General features: G+C 46.2%; 1 protein-coding gene across 1 annotated transcript in view; it reads left to right on the plus strand.

Moving 5' to 3' along the window:
- EVA1A (eva-1 homolog A, regulator of programmed cell death) overlaps positions 1–18,035 on the plus strand; it is a 519,112-nt gene that overhangs the window by 315,428 nt on the left and 185,649 nt on the right. Inside the window, exon 3 of the mRNA XM_077291535.1 lies at positions 10,237–10,360. Within this exon, the coding sequence (XP_077147650.1) occupies positions 10,237–10,360 (124 nt within the window). The remainder of the gene's footprint in view (positions 1–10,236; positions 10,361–18,035) is intronic.

Here is an 18,035-nt window from a genome sequence, read left to right on the forward strand (position 1 = left end):
GCGGCGCCACTCTGGGCCCGATTTGGCGGGCGGCGCCACTCTGGGTCCGATTTGGCGGCCCGGGTCACTCTGGGTCCGATTTGGCGGGCGGCGCCACTCTGGGTCCGATTTGGCGGGCGGCGCCACTCTGGGTCCGATTTGGCGGGCGGCGCCACTCTGGGTCCGATTTGGCGGGCGGCGCCACTCTGGGTCCGATTTGGCGGGCGGCGCCACTCTGGGTCCGATTTGGCGGGCGGCGCCACTCTGGGTCCGATTTGGCGGGCGGCGCCTCTCTGGGTCCGATTTGGCGGGCGGCGCAACTCTGGGTCCGATTTGGCGGGCGGCGCCACTCTGGGTCCGATTTGGCTGGCCGGGTCACTCTGGGTCCGATTTGGCGGGCCGGGTCACTCTGGGTCCGATTTGGCGGGCCGGGTCACTCTGGGTCCGATTTGGCGGGCCGGGTCACTCTGGGTCCGATTTGGCGGGCCGGGTCACTCTGGGTCCGATTTGGCGGGCCGGGTCACTCTGGGTCCGATTTGGCGGGCGGCGCCACTCTGGGTCCGATTTGGCGGGCGGCGCCACTCTGGGTCTGATTTGGCGGGCGGCGCCACTCTGGGTCCGATTTGGCGGGCGGCGCCACTCTGGGTCCGATTTGGCGGCGCCACTCTGGGTCCGATTTGGCAGGCGGCGCCACTCTGGGTCCGATTTGGCAGGCGGCGCCACTCTGGGTCCGATTTGGCGGGCGGCGCCACTCTGGGTCCGATTTGGCGGGCGGCGCCACTCTGGGTCCGATTTGGCGGGCGGCGCCACTCTGGGTCCGATTTGGCGGGCGGCGCCACTCTGGGTCCGATTTGGCGGCCCGGGTCACTCTGGGTCCGATTTGGCGGCCCGGGTCACTCTGGGTCCGATTTGGCGGCCCGGGTCACTCTGGGTCCGATTTGGCGGCCCGGGTCACTCTGGGTCCGATTTGGTGGCCCGGGTCACTCTGGGTCCGATTTGGCGGGCGGCGCCACTCTGGGTCTGATTTTGCGGGCGGCGCCACTCTGGGTCCGATTTGGCGGGCTGCGCCTCTCTGGGTCCGATTTGGCGGGCGGCGCCACTCTGGGTCCGATTTGGCGGGCGGCGCCACTCTGGGTCCGATTTGGCGGGCGGCGCCACTCTGGGTCCGATTTGGCGGGCGGCGCCACTCTGGGTCCGATTTGGCGGGCGGCGCCACTCTGGGTCCGATTTGGCGGGCGGCGCCACTCTGGGTCCGATTTGGCGGGCGGCGCCACTCTGGGTCCGACTTGACGGGCGACGCCACTCTGGGTCCGATTTGGCGGGCGGGGGCACTCTGGGTCTGATTTGGCAAGCGGGGGCACTCTGGTCCGATTTGGTGGGCTGGGTCCGATTTGGTGAGCGGGGCAATAATGATAAGACTACAGATAGTGCTTTGTAATTGTGCTGTACTGTCACTTTAAGAGCTGATATTATCTGACAAAACTTGTGACCTGGTGGGCTGGTAGAGTTTATAGGCGTTGGCATAGTAACTGGGTCTCACTGCGCATATCAATGAGGTAATCAGCCAGGTGGCAGTTATTTTTAGAAATTGCCTCAGAAATCAGGCCCATTATAAACGTATTGGAAAATTTCCCTATTGAAATGCATTGAGACACTTTTTTCAAACGCAAATTGCGCCAAAACTACAAATCCGATCGACACGAAAAATACTTAGCACACCTCTCAGGAACGCTGGCTTCGAAATGACACCTCACTGGAGTCTGTGAGTTTAGCGGTTCGGGCCGCATTACGTGCGGACTGAATAATAATAATAATAAGAAGAAGTTTACCACGGTGGAATAACAGTATAGTGCTTTGTTCCAAAGCACTATAATAATAAGAAGTTTATCACGGTGGAATAACAGTATAGTGCTTTGTTCCAAAGCACTATAATAACAATAAGAAGAAGTTATCCACGATGGAATAACAGTATAGTGCTTTGTTCCAAAGCACTATAATAATGCCGCATTTCACAAAAGAACATGACCTGTTAAAACTTCTAACTTTATTAATTAAAAAAAGTTTTCTCTGCACATGTGACGACAAATGAAAGAAATTTGTGGATTTTATAAAAAAATAGCAGCTCCTGATAAGCTTAAGATAGGGGAGCAATATTCCTGTTGATCCTCTAAAATTCCCCCCCTCCTACCTAACCATTCACTTTGCATTAATTAGGGTGCCAACCTGATGTCCCCGCTTACCGACGACTGACACTTAATTTCCCTATATGAATAAATTTGTGATGTATAGTTATGGCACGGAAATACATGATGACTCTCCATTTCTTCCTCCTCGCTCTCTTCCTCCTTATTCCCATCCACAGCCCATCCATGTAGGGGAGCCTGGACGAAGGTTGTGTGGCTACTAGCCTCTGATGCGCTAGTCACTAGCTCCTGCTCCTCCTCTTCCGCATCAGCATCTACCTTCTCATTCATATCCAATGTCAGGACTCTGGACATTTTTTTCCTTTTGTGCATTACTGCCTTTTTCCAAGATGGCGTCTTTGGTCTCATGTGCACTGTGTCTTCCTGCTATAAAACTCCACCCCAGCCTTCAGTCTCTGCTAGAGTATTCTGCCTTGCATCCAGCTCCTGACCGCTGATTACTCCCTGGCTATATACCTGCTCCTGTGAACCTGTGTGGTGATCCTGCTACTCTGCTCTGAGTTCCTGCTGCATACACCAGTTCCAGTAATCCTCCTTCATCTGTTGCTCGTATTTACTTCCATCTGCATTTGCTGGACATGTAAGCTGTTTGCTGCTCTGCAAAAACCTGAGACTATTAACCAGGCCTCCCTGGTTGAGCTAAGATATTATTTGAACTGCCTTATAAGCTTATCTGTGTTTGGACTAAGACAAGGATTTATTCGTGTCAAGTATCCTCAAGAATAATTGTGCTTCATAGACTTTCTGCGTGATTGCATTTTCCTCTGAAGTTTCCTATAGACTGCTGAGCTGCATTTGATATTTGCACCAAGTGTTGTGGACTTGAGTTTCTCTCTGCACCTGTTTTAATCACCGTGTGATAATATAGACTTTACCACTTATAAAACTGTGTCCTGTTGTTGTCTTGTTCCACGCAAAGAGTCTCCTGAGTTATTCCCTATAATTATTACAGGATACTCTAGCCCAGAGGTGTCAAACTGCATTCCTCGAGGGCCGCCAACAGGTCATGTTTTCAGGATTTCCTTAGCATTCCACAAGGTGCTGGAATCATTCTGTGCAGGTGATTAAATTATCACCTGTGCAATACAAGGAAATCCTGAAAACATGACCTGTTTGCGGCCCTCGGGGAATGCAGTTTGACACCTCTGGTCTAGCCTAAAGAAAAGAGACTGCTGGAATAATGACTGCAGAAAGCAGACTAGAGCAGGTGTTTTCCATAATTAGATCACTGCAGAAAGATGTGGAAGGTCTGCAAAAGAAGTTTGGAAGCTTTGAACACAATCAACAAGTGTTTGAACAGACTTTGCAGGACTTAAGCAACCGCATGGCAGCCCAGGAAAACAAACTTGCTGGCATAGAGTCCCAGTATGGACAGGCTTTTCAGGACATAAGCACGCAAATAGCTGCACAAGTGACTTTACCCTCTGGGCAACCGCCACCAGCTAGCCCACCTAAGTTTCCCCCATTCAGATTTAATGGTGATCGCGACAAATTTCGTGGCTTTGTGAATCAATGTATGCTATATTTTGATGTGCATGCTGACCGTTTTCCTACTGATAGATCCAAAGTATTGTGTGTAATAATGCTACTGACCTCACGAGCGCTCGCCTGGGCGAATCCGATGATTGAGTCTCGTGACCCACGGTTAAATAACTTGGATGATTTCTTGGCCGCTATGGCATTAATGTTTGTTGACCCTAATCACCGTGCAACCGCTGAATCTGCTTTGTTGTCTTTACGCCAGGCTAAACGTTCTGTTATTGAGTATGCCACTGAATTCAGGAGATTAGCAGTAGAAACCAATTGGGACAGTTATGCACAATTGTCTATTTTTAAAAGGAGTCTGTCTAGTATTATAAAAGATGAACTAGCTCGCTGAGTCACCACAAGATCTACAGACATTTATACAGCATTGTGTGCGCATAGACATTCTCCTTACTGAGCGTAGACAGAAGAAATTTGCTGCTTATAACCGTATTTCTAACTTTTCCCTTCCTTCCAAAGAGCCTGCAGGTAAAACCTCTTGGGAGGTGGAGGAGGTGCCCATGCAAATTGATTCCATTCAGAGGCGCGAGATCAATGAGTGCCGGGAGCGTCGCCTTCATGAAAGTCTGTTTCTACTGCGGCCAGTCTGACCACTTCTTGATCAATTGTCCGAAGTGTCCTAGACGGCCTAACAAGGTGCTAGCAGCAGTAGAGGAGTATGACAACTGTGATGATGAATCTGACATCTCTGAATGTAGCCTGCCTTTAAATGCTGTATTCTATTCACTTTCTATGACTTCACCCCCCAAGGAGCTGAAGGAAAAGAACTCTCACTGTTCTCTCCCTATTAAGATCATGTGCTCAGGACAGTGGATTTCCAGTGCAGCTAGGATTGGCTCTGGTGCAGGTGGCAATTTCATGGATATCGCATTTGCCAAGGGACATGGTATTGAAACTCAGCAAAGAGCCTCTCCAATTACCATGGAAATAGTGGATGGGTCACCTTTAATCTCTGGGCCTGTGGATCAGGAGACCGTACCCTTTGAAATTTTGTTGGAGCCTAATCATCAGGAGCAACTTTCTTTCTTGCTAATTTCTTCTCCTCATTTTCCTGTGATTTTAGGCATTACTTTGTTGCGTTCTCAGAACCCAATTATCAACTGGGAGACCAAGGAGATTATCTTTCCAACAAGGAGCAACTCAGCGTTAACAGAAGCTCTCCCTGAGTCCACGGCTACGGAACCACATGTACAGGTATTTACTTCACCTCCAGCATATAAAGAGTTCTCTGACATCTGTGACAAGAAGAATGCAGATCAGCTTCCTCCACACAGGCATTATGACTGTCCCATTGAGCTGCTTCCTGGGGCAGCTATTCCTTTTGGTAATGTATACCCTTTGGCGGCACCTGAGCTTCAAGCCTTAAAGGAGTATATTGATGAAAATCTGGCCAAAGGCTTCTTACGTCCTTCTTCCTCACCAGCAGGGGCACCTATATTTTGTGTTAAAAAGGATGGGACCCTGAGACCCTGTGTTGACTATCGGGAACTCAATAAGGTAACCGTACGAAACCGTTACCCTTGGCCTCTGATTCCCGAATTACTGGAAAGAGTCCGCCATGCTAAGGTGTTCTCTAAACTGGATCTTCGTGGGGCTTATAATTTGGTGCGTATTCGTCCAGGGGATGAGTGGAAGACAGCATTCAGATGCCAGTATGGACACTTTGAATCTCTTGTGATGCCCTTCGGGCTTTGTAACGCCCCTGCAACGTTTCAACACCTTGCTAATGACATTTTCAGAGATTTGTTGGACCAGTTTGTAGTGATCTATTTGGACGATATACTAATCTTTTCTGACTCTCTACAGGAACATGAACATGTCAAAACTGTTTTAAGACGTCTGAAAGAGAACCATCTGTATATTAAGCCGGAGAAATGCGAGTTCCATTGTTCTGAGATACAGTTCTTAGGTTATATCATCTCTCCCCAGGGGCTGAACATAGAATCTGGTAAGATTCAGGCTATCCTTGACTGGCCGGTACCCAAGAACGTTAAGGAGGTCCAACGTTTTATTGGTTTTGCAAATTTCTACAGACGCTTCATTCGAAATTTTTCTGATATTGTCCATCCCATTACTTCCTTGACAAAGAAGGAAAAGCCCTTTAAGTGGTCATCTCAGGCTCAAGAAGCTTTTGATCGGCTTAAGATCTGTTTCACATCAGCACCACTGTTGATACATCCAGATCCAACACTTTTATTCATTGTGGAGGTGGACGCTTCTGATAATGCTTGGGGGCTATTCTCTCCCAAAGAACTGGAGAGAAGGGTCTGCTACATCCTTGTGCTTTCTTTTCCCATAGACTAACCTCAGCAGAGAAGAATTACGACGTGGGAGACAAGGAATTGCTGGCTATTATTGCGGCTTTCAAAGAATGGAGGCATCATCTGCAAAGAGCTGCACAACAGATCATAGTGCTAACTGACCATCGCAATTTAGAGTTCCTTAAATCTGCTAGATGTCTTGCTCCTTGTCAGGCTCGTTGGAACTTATTTTTAAATCAATTTAACTTTATCTCGTACCGTCCAGGTTCTCGTAATGGGAAGGCTGATGCTTTATCCCGAATCCATGCTGCGGATTCCGTACCTGGAGCCCCGTCCAAGACCATTCTATCTGATGCCAATTTCATCGGAGTTATCCACGATCAGGACTTGTGGAAGGAGTGCAGGGAGGCCTATGACGGTGATGTATTTCTGGCCAACCCACCTGTGGATATTAATCTTGTCTTTAAGGGTGGCATGTGGTGCAGAGATTGACGTATCTACGTCCCTGAGGTAATCCGTCTGCAGATCCTCAAGTTGGTACATGACAAGTTGGCTGGTCACAGGGGGGTACAAAAGACACAAGAGTTCCTGAGCCAATTCTTCTGGTGGCCAACTTGCCTGAAGGATACCAAGGACTATGTTCTCTCTTGCGAGGTATGTGCCTGTTAGAAGACTCCTCACGTGGCACCTACGGGTCTTCTACAACCATTACCTGTTCCGTCCTGCCCTTGGGGGTCTATATCAATGGACTTTATTGTGGAGCTGCCTATATCGAGGGGCATGAATACAATCATGGTGGTATTTGATCGTCTGACTAAAGCTGCTCATTTTGTTCCATGCACCGGCCTCCCCTCAGCTAAAGATACAGTGAACTTGGTTATACAGAATGTCTTTCGGTTGCATGGGGTTCCGGATGAGATCATCTCTGACTGTGGAGTGCAGTTCACTTCAAGATTCTGGAAGGGGTTTTGCTCTGCACTCAATATTAATGTCTGACTCTCTTCCGCTTACCATCCCCAGACAAATGGTCAGACTGAGCGTACCAACCAGACGCTGGAACAATATCTAAGATGCTATGTCAGTCATCTCCAGGATGATTGGTTGGAGTTGCTGCCGTTAGCCAAATTTTCATATAATAATTCTCAGAGCGCCTACACTAAATTTACACTTTTCTTTGCCAATCTGGGTTATCATCCGTGTATTTTACCTAGGTCTCCAATTAATTCTCCGGTTCTGGCAGTGGAGGAAAGGCTGACTGCGGTGAGACAAAATCTGGAGGTTCTGAAGGAATCCCTGACCACAGCTCAAGAACGTTATAAGAGATCGGCTGATAGATTCCGTAAACCTGCACCCATGTTCAAGGTAGGAGATTCCGTGTGGTTAGCAACTAAGAATCTGAAGTTAAATGTTCCTTCACAAAAACTTGGACAGAAATTAATTGGCCCTTTCAAGATCAACGGTATTGTGAGCTCTGTGGCCTGCCGTCTGAAGCTGCCTAGGACTATGAAGGTACACCCAGTTTTTCATGTATCTTTACTAAAGCCTGTATCTCCTAATACCTTCCAGGGACGTGTTGTGCCACCTCCGCAGCCTGTGGTGATTGATGGGCAAGAACAATTTGTGGTGGAGGAAATTATTGATTCCAGGATTCGCAGGAATCGGCTCCAATATCTGATAAGATGGCAGGGATATCCCCCTGAGGAAGACTCTTGGGTACCTGTTGAAAACATCAATGATGAAAACGAGAAATCTTCTGTTGGGCAGAGATTCCCTGAGAAACCAGGTCCAGGATCGTCCTGAGGCCGTTTCTAAGGAGGGAGTAATGTCAGGACTCTGAACATTTTTTTTACCTTTTGTGCATTACTGCCCTTTTCCAAGATGGCGTCTTTGGTCTCATGTGCACTGTGTCTTCCTGCTATAAAACTCCACCCCAGCCTTCAGTCTGTGCTAGAGTATTCTGCCTTGCATCCAGCTCCTGACCTCTGATTACTCCCTGGCTATATACCTGCTCCTGTGAACCTGTGTGGTGATCCTGCTACTCTGCTTTGAGTTCCTGCTGCATACACCAGTTCCAGTAATCCTCCTTCATCTGCTGCTCGTATTTACTTCCATCTGCATTTGCTGGACATGTAAGCTGTTTGCTGCTCTGCAAAAACCTGAGACTATTAACCAGGCCTCCCTGGTTGAGCTAAGATATTATTTGAACTGCCTTATAAGCTTATCTATCTGTGTTTGGACTAAGACAAGGACTTATTCATGTCAAGTATCCTCAAGAATAATTGTGCTTCATAGACTTTCTGCGTGATTGCATTTTCCTCTGAAGTTTCCTATAGACTGCTGAGCTGCATTTGATATTTGCACCAAGTGTTGTGGACTTGAGTTTCTCTCTGCACCTGTTTGAATCACCGTGTGATAATATAGACTTTACCACTTATAAAACTGTGTCCTGTAATTGTCTAGTTCCACGCAAAGAGTCTCCTGAGTTATCCCCTATTATTACATCCAATCTGCACGGAGCAGATGAGATGAGGCTGGTCTGGCTACAATCTGTCATGTCTTCCTCCATCCCCAACTGCTCCGTATGGAAATCATATTTAATTGTGAGCAGTGACTGAGAACTCAACAAAGATGGTGAGCGTCAATGATGCCATAGTCAGTGCAACTATCCAGCTTCTGTTTACTTAGTCTTGGAGAACCAAACAAATGTAAGACCTCCTTTCCCACTCTTCAGTTATGCATAGAGGCTTATCAGAATACAGACGGGCGTGTTGGGGTTGGTACTTAACCACTGGCCTGTTCTGCTCATGAAGCTTAGCCAGCATGTGTAGTGTTCCAGCGTATAGTGATGTCGCACACCAGTCGGTGAGCTGACATATGCATGCTCTGCTGCAGCACTGACAGAGGGGCAGTAACTGTAGCCGACTAGCGGAAATGGGCACTGACGTATCCTATCTTGACCAGAAGCTCTAACAAATCTGGGTATATTTTGAGAAACCAATGAATTACCGAGTTGAGCACATGTGCCAAGCACAGTAAGGCTATGTGCACATGTTCAGGAAAGTGTGCAGAATTTTCCTGACCAAATCCGGACTTTTTCCACAGGAAATCCGCATGCGTTTTTTCGCATTTTTATTGCATTTTTTGCATGTTTTTTTGCGGATTTTTCGTTTTTTTTTCCGGAGCTTCCCAATGCAATAATATAGCGGCACAAATCCGCAAAATTAATGAACATGCTGTGTTTTTTACCACTGTCTGGGTCATCACGACAATAACCCTCATTCACCAGTCATCCCAAATTAGAGTATGAGCAGAGCATTGGTACCGGGTAAGAATGAGTCAGACAAAGAGCTGGTTCAATCTCAGTGCATGCTCGTGCATCTACAAGTATCAGCAACGATCACAGCAACTGACTTTATTTCCGGATACACAGTACTATATTGTATATTAGGAGAAGGAATGCAATAGGCGGGGTTTAAGCAGTACATATCTAGTATTCAGTCTTTCTGATTTGTCCTGATGTCTTCTGGTGAATCCTCCTCTTTTCACATATCCTAGGTTTCGATTTCAGAAGAAATGATACTTGGCTTCTCAGAAACGAAAGTAGGGCATAGGTGAATACTGGCAGCCATTTTAAACATAGTTACATCTACATTAGCTAGCAGAAAAGGGAAAACTTATTGTTTCACAGCATAAGAATATAAAAGTACAAAAAGTGTATAAAAATATATATTTTCACCCTGACACCGCGATGTGTTTTTTTTTTTCAGAAAAAAAACGCAGCGTGTGCATAAAAATTACGGCCGGAGGTGGAGGAAACCCTGATAAAAGAAGGGTCAGCAATACTCTGCGTTGGGAGCACATGTGACGTGCCAGTGACGGACTTGGCCCCGGCATCCATAACTTTCACCCAGTGTGCCATCATTGAAATATAGTGTCCCTGGCCACAAGCGCTTGTCCACGTGTTGGTCGTTAAGTGGACAATCCCAGTAAGGGTGTTGGTAAGGGTACGGGTGATGTTCCTGAACACATGCTGGTACCTGCCCTATAAATTATGTAGAGAAAATGAAACTGCTATGGGTCAGCATAAAACATATTGGGGATAAAATTCATGAGCTCATGAGCACAAACCTAACAATGTAATAATGACTCCTGTTATGTGCAGCGTCGCCTCCGCATGTTGTTACTGCCATATGATGTCAATGTAAAGCAAAGGTAACTTTTTTTAATTTTTTTGTTCTCCTGTGCAGAAAGTGCTGGATGAGTGCCAGGACCGGAGAAGCTGCCAGCTGCTGGTCAATAGTCATCTGTTCGTGTTGGATCCGTGTCCGGGGACTAGCAAGTATTTGATTGTGTGGTACAAATGCCGACCAAGTAAGTAAAGGAATCTCCGAGTCTGGTGGAGGTTACACTTCTCATTATATCAGTTTCCTTCATTGTCTTGGGAACCCTGCATGACCCCGGGCCGGCTAATGAAGTCCGGTGATGGCAATCTGGGCATGAACAGGGTTTTGGATAAAGGGGTCTAAAACTATTTAAAAAAAATGCTGCAAACAAAACAAAAAGCAAAACAAACCTGTTATATTGTACTTGTGCAGCACCTGAGGGGGTGGGACTCCACTTGCTCATTGGTGTGGGGTTTTTTGGTTTTTGTTTGCATACTCCTCCCACTTGTCCTGAAAGAAAAATTAAAGCTTTTTTTTTTTGGGGGGGGGGTTATGTAGTAAATGCCTATAACGTTTAATAAATTAAATACAGGGACATTTTTAGTTTGGTGCACATAGCAAATTTTTGGACGTACAGGTGCTTCTCACAAAAATTAGAATATCATCAAAAAGTTATTTTAGTTCTTCAATACAAAAAGTGAAACTCATATATTCTATAGTCATTACAAACAGAGTGATCTATTTCAAGTGTTTTTCTGTTAATGTTGATGACTATGGCTTACAGCCAATGAAAACCCAAAAGTCATTATCTCAGTAAATTAGAATACTTTATAACACCAGCTTGAAAAATGATTTTAAAAAACAAAATGTTGACCTACTGAAATGTATGTTCAGTAAATGCACTCAATACTTGTTCGGGGCTCCTTTTGCATCAATTACTTCATCAATGCGGCGTGGCATGGAGGCGATCAGCCTGTGGCACTGCTGAGGGGTTATGGAAGCCCAGGTTGCTTTGATAGCAGCCTTCAGCTCGTCTGCATTGTTGGGTCTGGTGTCTCTCATCTTCCTCTTGACAACACCCTATAGGTATTGGTACTTTTGGCAGTGAGGACAGGTGCCAAGTCCTGCTGGAGAAAGAAATTTCCATCTCCAAATAGCTTAACGGCAGAGGGAAGCATGAAGTGCTCTAAAATTTCCTGGTAGACGGCTGCACTGACTTTGGTCTTGATAAAACACAATGGACCTACACCAGCAGATGACATGGCTCCCCAAACCATCACTGACTGGAAACATCACACTAGACCTCCAGCAGCTTGGATTGTGGTCTCTCCACTCTTCCTCCAGACTCTGGGACCTTGATTTCCAAATGAAATGCAAAATTTACTTTCATCTGAAAACAACACCTTGGACCCCTGACAACAGTCCAGTTCTTCTTCTCCTTGGCCCAGGTAAGACGCTTCTGGCGTTGTCTATTGGTCATGAGTGGCTTGACACAAGGAATGCGACACTTGTAGCCCATGTCCTGGATACATCGTGTGTGGTGGCTCTTGAAGCAATGACTCCAGCAACAGTCCACTTTTTGAATGGCCTTTTCTTAACAATCCTTTCAAGGCTGCGGTTATCCCGGTTGCTTGTGCACCTTTTTCTACCACACTTTTTTTCTTCCACTCAACTTCAAATTATGTTTGGATACAGCACTCTGTGAACAGACAGCTTCTTTAGCAATGACCTTTTGTGGCTTACCCTCCTTGTGGAGTGTGTCAATGACTGCCTTCTGGACATCTGTCAGGTCAGCAGTCTTCTCCATGATTGGGGGGCTACTGAAACAGACTAAGGGACCTTTGTAAACGCATAGGAAGCCTTTTGCAGGTGTTATGAAGTATTCTAATTTACTGAGATAATGACTTTTGGGTCTTCATTGGCTGTAAGCCATAATCATCAACATTAACAGAAATAAACACCTAGACTAGACATCTGAGGGTCTGAACAGATCCCACAAAAATGTTTTTTCTTAGACCTGGACTCAGGATTCTTGGGTCCAAGTCTTCCGTGACAATTTTGACCGCAAGAGACTGGACAGCATCCCTGTGCTTCCCCATTTTGGCAAGTACTGCTGTCATGTATATTCTCATCCAGTTTTCCCAGACTCCTGATCAGCCAGAGCTAAGGACATGTCGGCCATATTTCCCAGTGACAGAAGGGGCACTTGTTTCTTGCTATACTCCGAGGTGGGAGATGCGACTATTTCTATCCCTTTCCCAGAAACGTCCCACAAAAATACAGCTGGATGGACTGAGAGGTGCAGCATGAAACGCCGAGACCACGGAGTAAGCCTCACTTGTGCCATATTGTGGTCTTATGTGGTAGAGGGACTTCTGGGCCCCTGGGACACTAGGGGCATTGCACTCTTTATATAGGCCCCTGCTTAGACTTGTATGTGACTAAATCAATATTTGGACAAACGAAAAAAGATGACAACCACCATTATGGCTTTGTCATGGGTGGTCACCCAACTTTCCTAGGCTTCTGGACAACAAATTCAGCAGGGTATACAGCCGAATTGGAGTAAGGGATGTATTACTGGAAAACGAGGCAAACTTTTTTTTTTTTCTAAAGAATTTAAAAATCTACATGACATCTATAAAATATGCACTTTTGATTTATATTGGTCACCCAGCTTTTCCAAGAATATATAGACGCAACCCGGTGGAATCATCTACTCTTGTCATCTCCTGTTAAGATATTAAAAATCCTAATATAATGTAAGAATAATCAAATATTAAAACCTGAAAAGTGTTGATTGAGAATCATGGATTTCGACCCAGCTTTCCCAGATCTTTAAAAAGCAAATCTGCCTAGTCAGGTAATTCTATGGGAACCAGGAATGTAGAACTAGACAAATGTGCGTGTCCTGGGAAAGCGGGATGACTACCTGGGGGACATGACTTGCAGCCTTACTGATTGGAATTAACAATTTTGGGAAAGCTGGGTGACTACTTAATTTTTGATGCACTAGAAGAAATGAAGAGAAATTCATACGATTTAGGGGATCTAAAAATCTTTGTTTTTGTTTTCTTTGCTTCTTAAATGCAAAATTCTGTGCAAAGTTATGCACATTTGTAAATGGTCATCATAAAAAAAAAAAAAAAAATCACCATATTTATCTTGGATTGTAAATCCTTTATGTGCTTCTTGCACTCAGAGCTGCTTCTTGTGACTGCTCTCTGCTCCCCGTCCCTCTGTTCTGTTACATTCTGCAACCAACTTCCTTTCCCAGTTGTCTTGAGTTCCACTGCCTGGAAGAAGGGCATGGTATCTACAGGAGAGAGAAAAACTGAAAAAAAAAAAAAAAAAAAGAAATCAGTCCGTGGCCCGGGGCGCCCATGTAAAAGGAAAATTGAATAAAGTTTATGTTCGTGACTCCACCTGTAGTATTCGGTCAGTAGGGACCAATGCAGCTTTAAGGGGTCCTCTGGGGTGATGTTATGGCAGCTAGATGGTACCTTCCCACAGGTGAAGTATATCCCCAGGGCTTCCGGTGTGTAGATGGAAGATGGTGAATGGTGCAGTAAAGAACGAGGACACAGGTTTGCAGTCTCTTTACCTGGTTTACTGAAGACTTCAGGCAGCCACAGTCCAGGGTACCAGATCACAGGGCAGGCAGGGTCCGGCCAGTGTGGAAGCAAATCCAGAGTTCCTCTTACCAGGTGGAGTTAAAAGCCTTCCTCTAGTGTGGTGGTGTTGTAGTCCCTTACTGCCTATGGCTTCAGATAAGGTCCTCACGGTTCTTCTCTCTGTCCCCCATATAGGATAGGACAATACCTATATGACAGGTAACTGAAGCCTTTTTACAGGGACTCTATCACTCCCCGGGCTCTGTGTTACTGTGTCTCAGGTGTGTGTGGTGGACAGGTAACTTACATCAGAGACAGGCAGGTGTGATGCTGTAAGAATCAGGCTGCACTCAGATGTCATCTGAGTGCAGTCCCATTTGAGAGAGTGGATTCAAACAGGGACAACGGAGAGTGGACCCACTGGACCGTGACGACGAACCCCTCTCGGACGAGCTGACCAGGTGGACCGCCCCCTATACAGGGAGCGTTAGGGGCAGGCCCGTGAGGGACTATCGCCACGGAAGCTGGAGGGTCGACTGAGATAAGAAGGGTACACTGCAGGAACACAGGGACCGAAGGAAACAGGGGAGGAAACAGAGGGAATGGCAAGGAACTACTGAGACGAGGGAGAAGATGGGAATACTACAGAGACATGGAGGCTGACGAGACAATATGGAGACACAGAGGCTGACGGGAGCAAGGAAATGGTAAAGGAGCCGGGCAGGTACCACAGAGAAACAGGAACTGAAGGAACAAAGCAGGAACACAGGAAAATCAGGCAGGTACTGCAGAGGAAGGAGGAGTCCCTAAGGTCAGAAAGCTAGGAACGCACAGAGACCACAGGTGACCAGAAGCACTTGTAAACACAAATGATCATCAGGCACAGAGGAGCAGCAGGAAGCAGCTTATATACCAGTGTGAGAGCTACTTCCGGGTTACAGTCCTCCAGGATGACAGAGAGGACAGGAAGGAGTGCCAACAGAGGAATCAGATGTGCGCACGCGCAGAGCTGAATGCGCCGCGCGCGCGCACCCGGCGAGCTGCAGAAGCCGGGGGCGAGCGCTGCATGACAGCAGGACAGCTGAATTGCAAGTCTTAGATTCCCTTACAACCTCAGTGTGCCGGCTACCGGTTATCTGCACTTTGCCAGGGAGACAGTCTGCTCACTACTGTCCTCCCCTGGTGTCCTCGCCTGTGCCTAGCTCTCCTTCACCCTCACTGAACGATGTCCTTTCCTTCTATATGTCACAAAGACAGGGATCGTCGGATGGTGTGCTGCCTACCTGGCGCTCGAGTCCGACACATCGCTGATCGGGTGGACAGATTACTGGGAGGGGCTGGTGAGGACCCAGCGGTCATGGTGCACATTGGCACAAATGACAAAGTTAGAGGTAGGTGGAAGGTCCTTAAAGATGATTTCAGGGAATTAGGCTGCAAGCTGAAAGCAAGGACCTCCAACGTGGTATTTTCCGAAATACTGCCTGTACCACGTGCCACGCCAGAGAGGCAACGGGAGATTAGGGAGGTTAATAAGTGGCTCAAGAATTGGTGTAGGAAGGAGGGGTTTGGGTTCCTGCAGAACTGGGCCGACTTCTCAGTTGGCTACAGGCTCTACGCTAGGGACGGGCTGCACCTCAATGGGGAAGGTGCAGCTGTGCTGGGGGAGAAAATGGTTAGAAGGTTGGAGGAGTGTTTAAACTAGGGATTGGGGGGGAGGGTATTCATTTTATAGGAGGGGAAGATAGTGCAGATAGAGACCTGGGCACAAATAAGGAAGTTGGGGGTGGCGGAGGCATGGGGGGTGGGGTTAGAACAGTTAGTAATTTAAGAAAGAATAGAGGTACAGAGAGTAACATCAAGTGCATGTATACTAATGCCAGAAGCCTCGCCAACAAAATGGACGAATTAGAATTAATGTTGTTGGAGCATAATTATGACATGGTGGGGATATCTGAGACGTGGCTGGATGAGAGCCATGACTGGGCTGTTAACTTGCAGGGCTATAGCCTTTTCAGAAATGACCGTACAGATAAGCGAGGGGGTGGGGTGTGTCTGTATGTAAAATCGACCTTAAAACCCATCCTGCGTGATAATATAGGTGAATCTAATGAAAATGTAGAGTCTCTGTGGGTGGAGATAAGGGGAGGGGGAAAAAATAATAAATTACTGATAGGGGTTTGTTATAAATCTCCAAAACTAATGGAAGCAATGGAGAATATCCTCGTAAAGCAAATAGATGAAGCTGCGACTCAAGGAGAAGTCATTATTATGGGGGACTTCAACTATCCTGAAATAGATTGGGGAACAGAAACCTGCAGTTCCAGTAAAGGTAATCGGTTTTTGACAACTATGAGAGACAATTACCTTTCACAACTGGTTCAGGACCCAACAAGGAGGGGGGCACTGCTAGACCTAATATTAACCAACAGGCCAGACCGCATATCAAATATAAGGGTTGGGGGTCACTTGGGGAATAGTGATCACAAAATAATAAGTTTTCATGTAACCTTTAATAAGATGGGTAGTAGGGGGGTGACAAGGACACTAAACTTCAGGAGGGCAAATTTCCAACGGATGAGAGAGGATCTTGGTGCAATTAACTGGGACGATATCCTGAGACACAAAAATACACAAAGAAAATGGGAGACGTTTATTGGCATCCTGGATAGGACCTGTGCACAGTATATACCGTATGGGAATAAACATACTAGAAATAGGAGGAAACCAATATGGCTAAATAGAGCTGTAAGGGGCGCAATAAGGGACAAAAAGAAAGCATTTAGAGAATTAAAGGAAGTAGGTAGTGAGGAGGCATTAAATAAATACAGAAAATTAAATACATTCTGTAAAAAGCAAATCAAGGCAGCAAAGATTGAGACAGAGAGACTCATTGCCAGAGAGAGCAAAAATAACCCCAAAATAATCTTTAACTACATAAATAGTAAGAAACTAAAAAATGACAGTGTTGGCCCCCTTAAAAATAGTCTGGGTGAAATGGTGGATGAGGATGAGGAAAAAGCCAATCTGCTAAATGACTTTTTTTCATCAGTATTTACAAAAGAAAATCCCATGGCAGCCAATATGACTAGTGATAATAATTCCCCATTAAATGTCACCTGCTTAACCCAGCAGGAAGTACAGCGGCGTCTAAAAATCACTAAAATTGACAAATCTCCGGGCCCGGATGGGATACACCCCCGAGTACTGCAGGAACTAAGTACAGTCATTGATAGACCATTATTTTTAATCTTTAAAGACTCCATAATAACAGGGTCTGTACCACAGGACTGGCGTATAGCAAATGTGGTGCCAATATTCAAAAAAGGGGCAAAAACTGAACTCGGTAATTATAGGCCAGTAAGTTTAACCTCTACTGTGGGTAAAATCCTGGAGGGCATTCTAAGGGATACTATACTGGAGTATCTGAAGAGGAATAACCTCATGACCCAATATCAGCACGGGTTTACTAGGGACCGTTCATGTCAGACTAATTTGATCAGCTTCTATGAAGAGGTAAGTTCCGGACTGGACCAAGGGAACCCAGTGGACGTAGTATATATGGACTTTTCCAAAGCTTTTGATACGGTGCCACACAAAAGGTTGTTACATAAAATGAGAGTAATGGGGATAGGGGAAAATATGTGTAAGTGGGTTGAGAGCTGGCTCAGGGATAGGAAACAAAGGGTGGTTATTAATGGAGCACACTCGGACTGGGTCACGGTTAGCAGTGGGGTACCACAGGGGTCAGTATTGGGCCCTCTTCTTTTTAACATATTTATTAATGACCTTGTAGGGGGCATTCAGAGTAGAATTTCAATATTTGCAGATGACACTAAACTCTGCAGGGTAATCAATACAGGGGAGGACAATTTTATATTACAGGATGATTTATGTAAACTAGAAGCTTGGGCTGATAAATGGCAAATGAGCTTTAATGGGGATAAATGTAAGGTCATGCACTTGGGTAGAAGTAATAAGATGTATAACTATGTGCTTAATTCTAAAACTCTGGGCAAAACCGTCAATGAAAAAGACCTGGGTGTATGGGTGGATGACAAACTCATATTCAGTGGCCAGTGTCAGGCAGCTGCTACAAAGGCAAATAAAATAATGGGATGTATTAAAAGAGGCATAGATGCTCATGAGGAGAACATAATTTTACCTCTATACAAGTCACTAGTGCGACCACACTTAGAATACTGTGCACAGTTCTGGTCTCCGGTGTATAAGAAAGACATAGCTGAACTGGAGCGGGTGCAGAGAAGAGCG

This window comes from Ranitomeya variabilis, chromosome 2 (assembly GCF_051348905.1).
Source record: "Ranitomeya variabilis isolate aRanVar5 chromosome 2, aRanVar5.hap1, whole genome shotgun sequence".
NCBI classification, from domain to species: Eukaryota; Metazoa; Chordata; class Amphibia; order Anura; family Dendrobatidae; genus Ranitomeya; species Ranitomeya variabilis.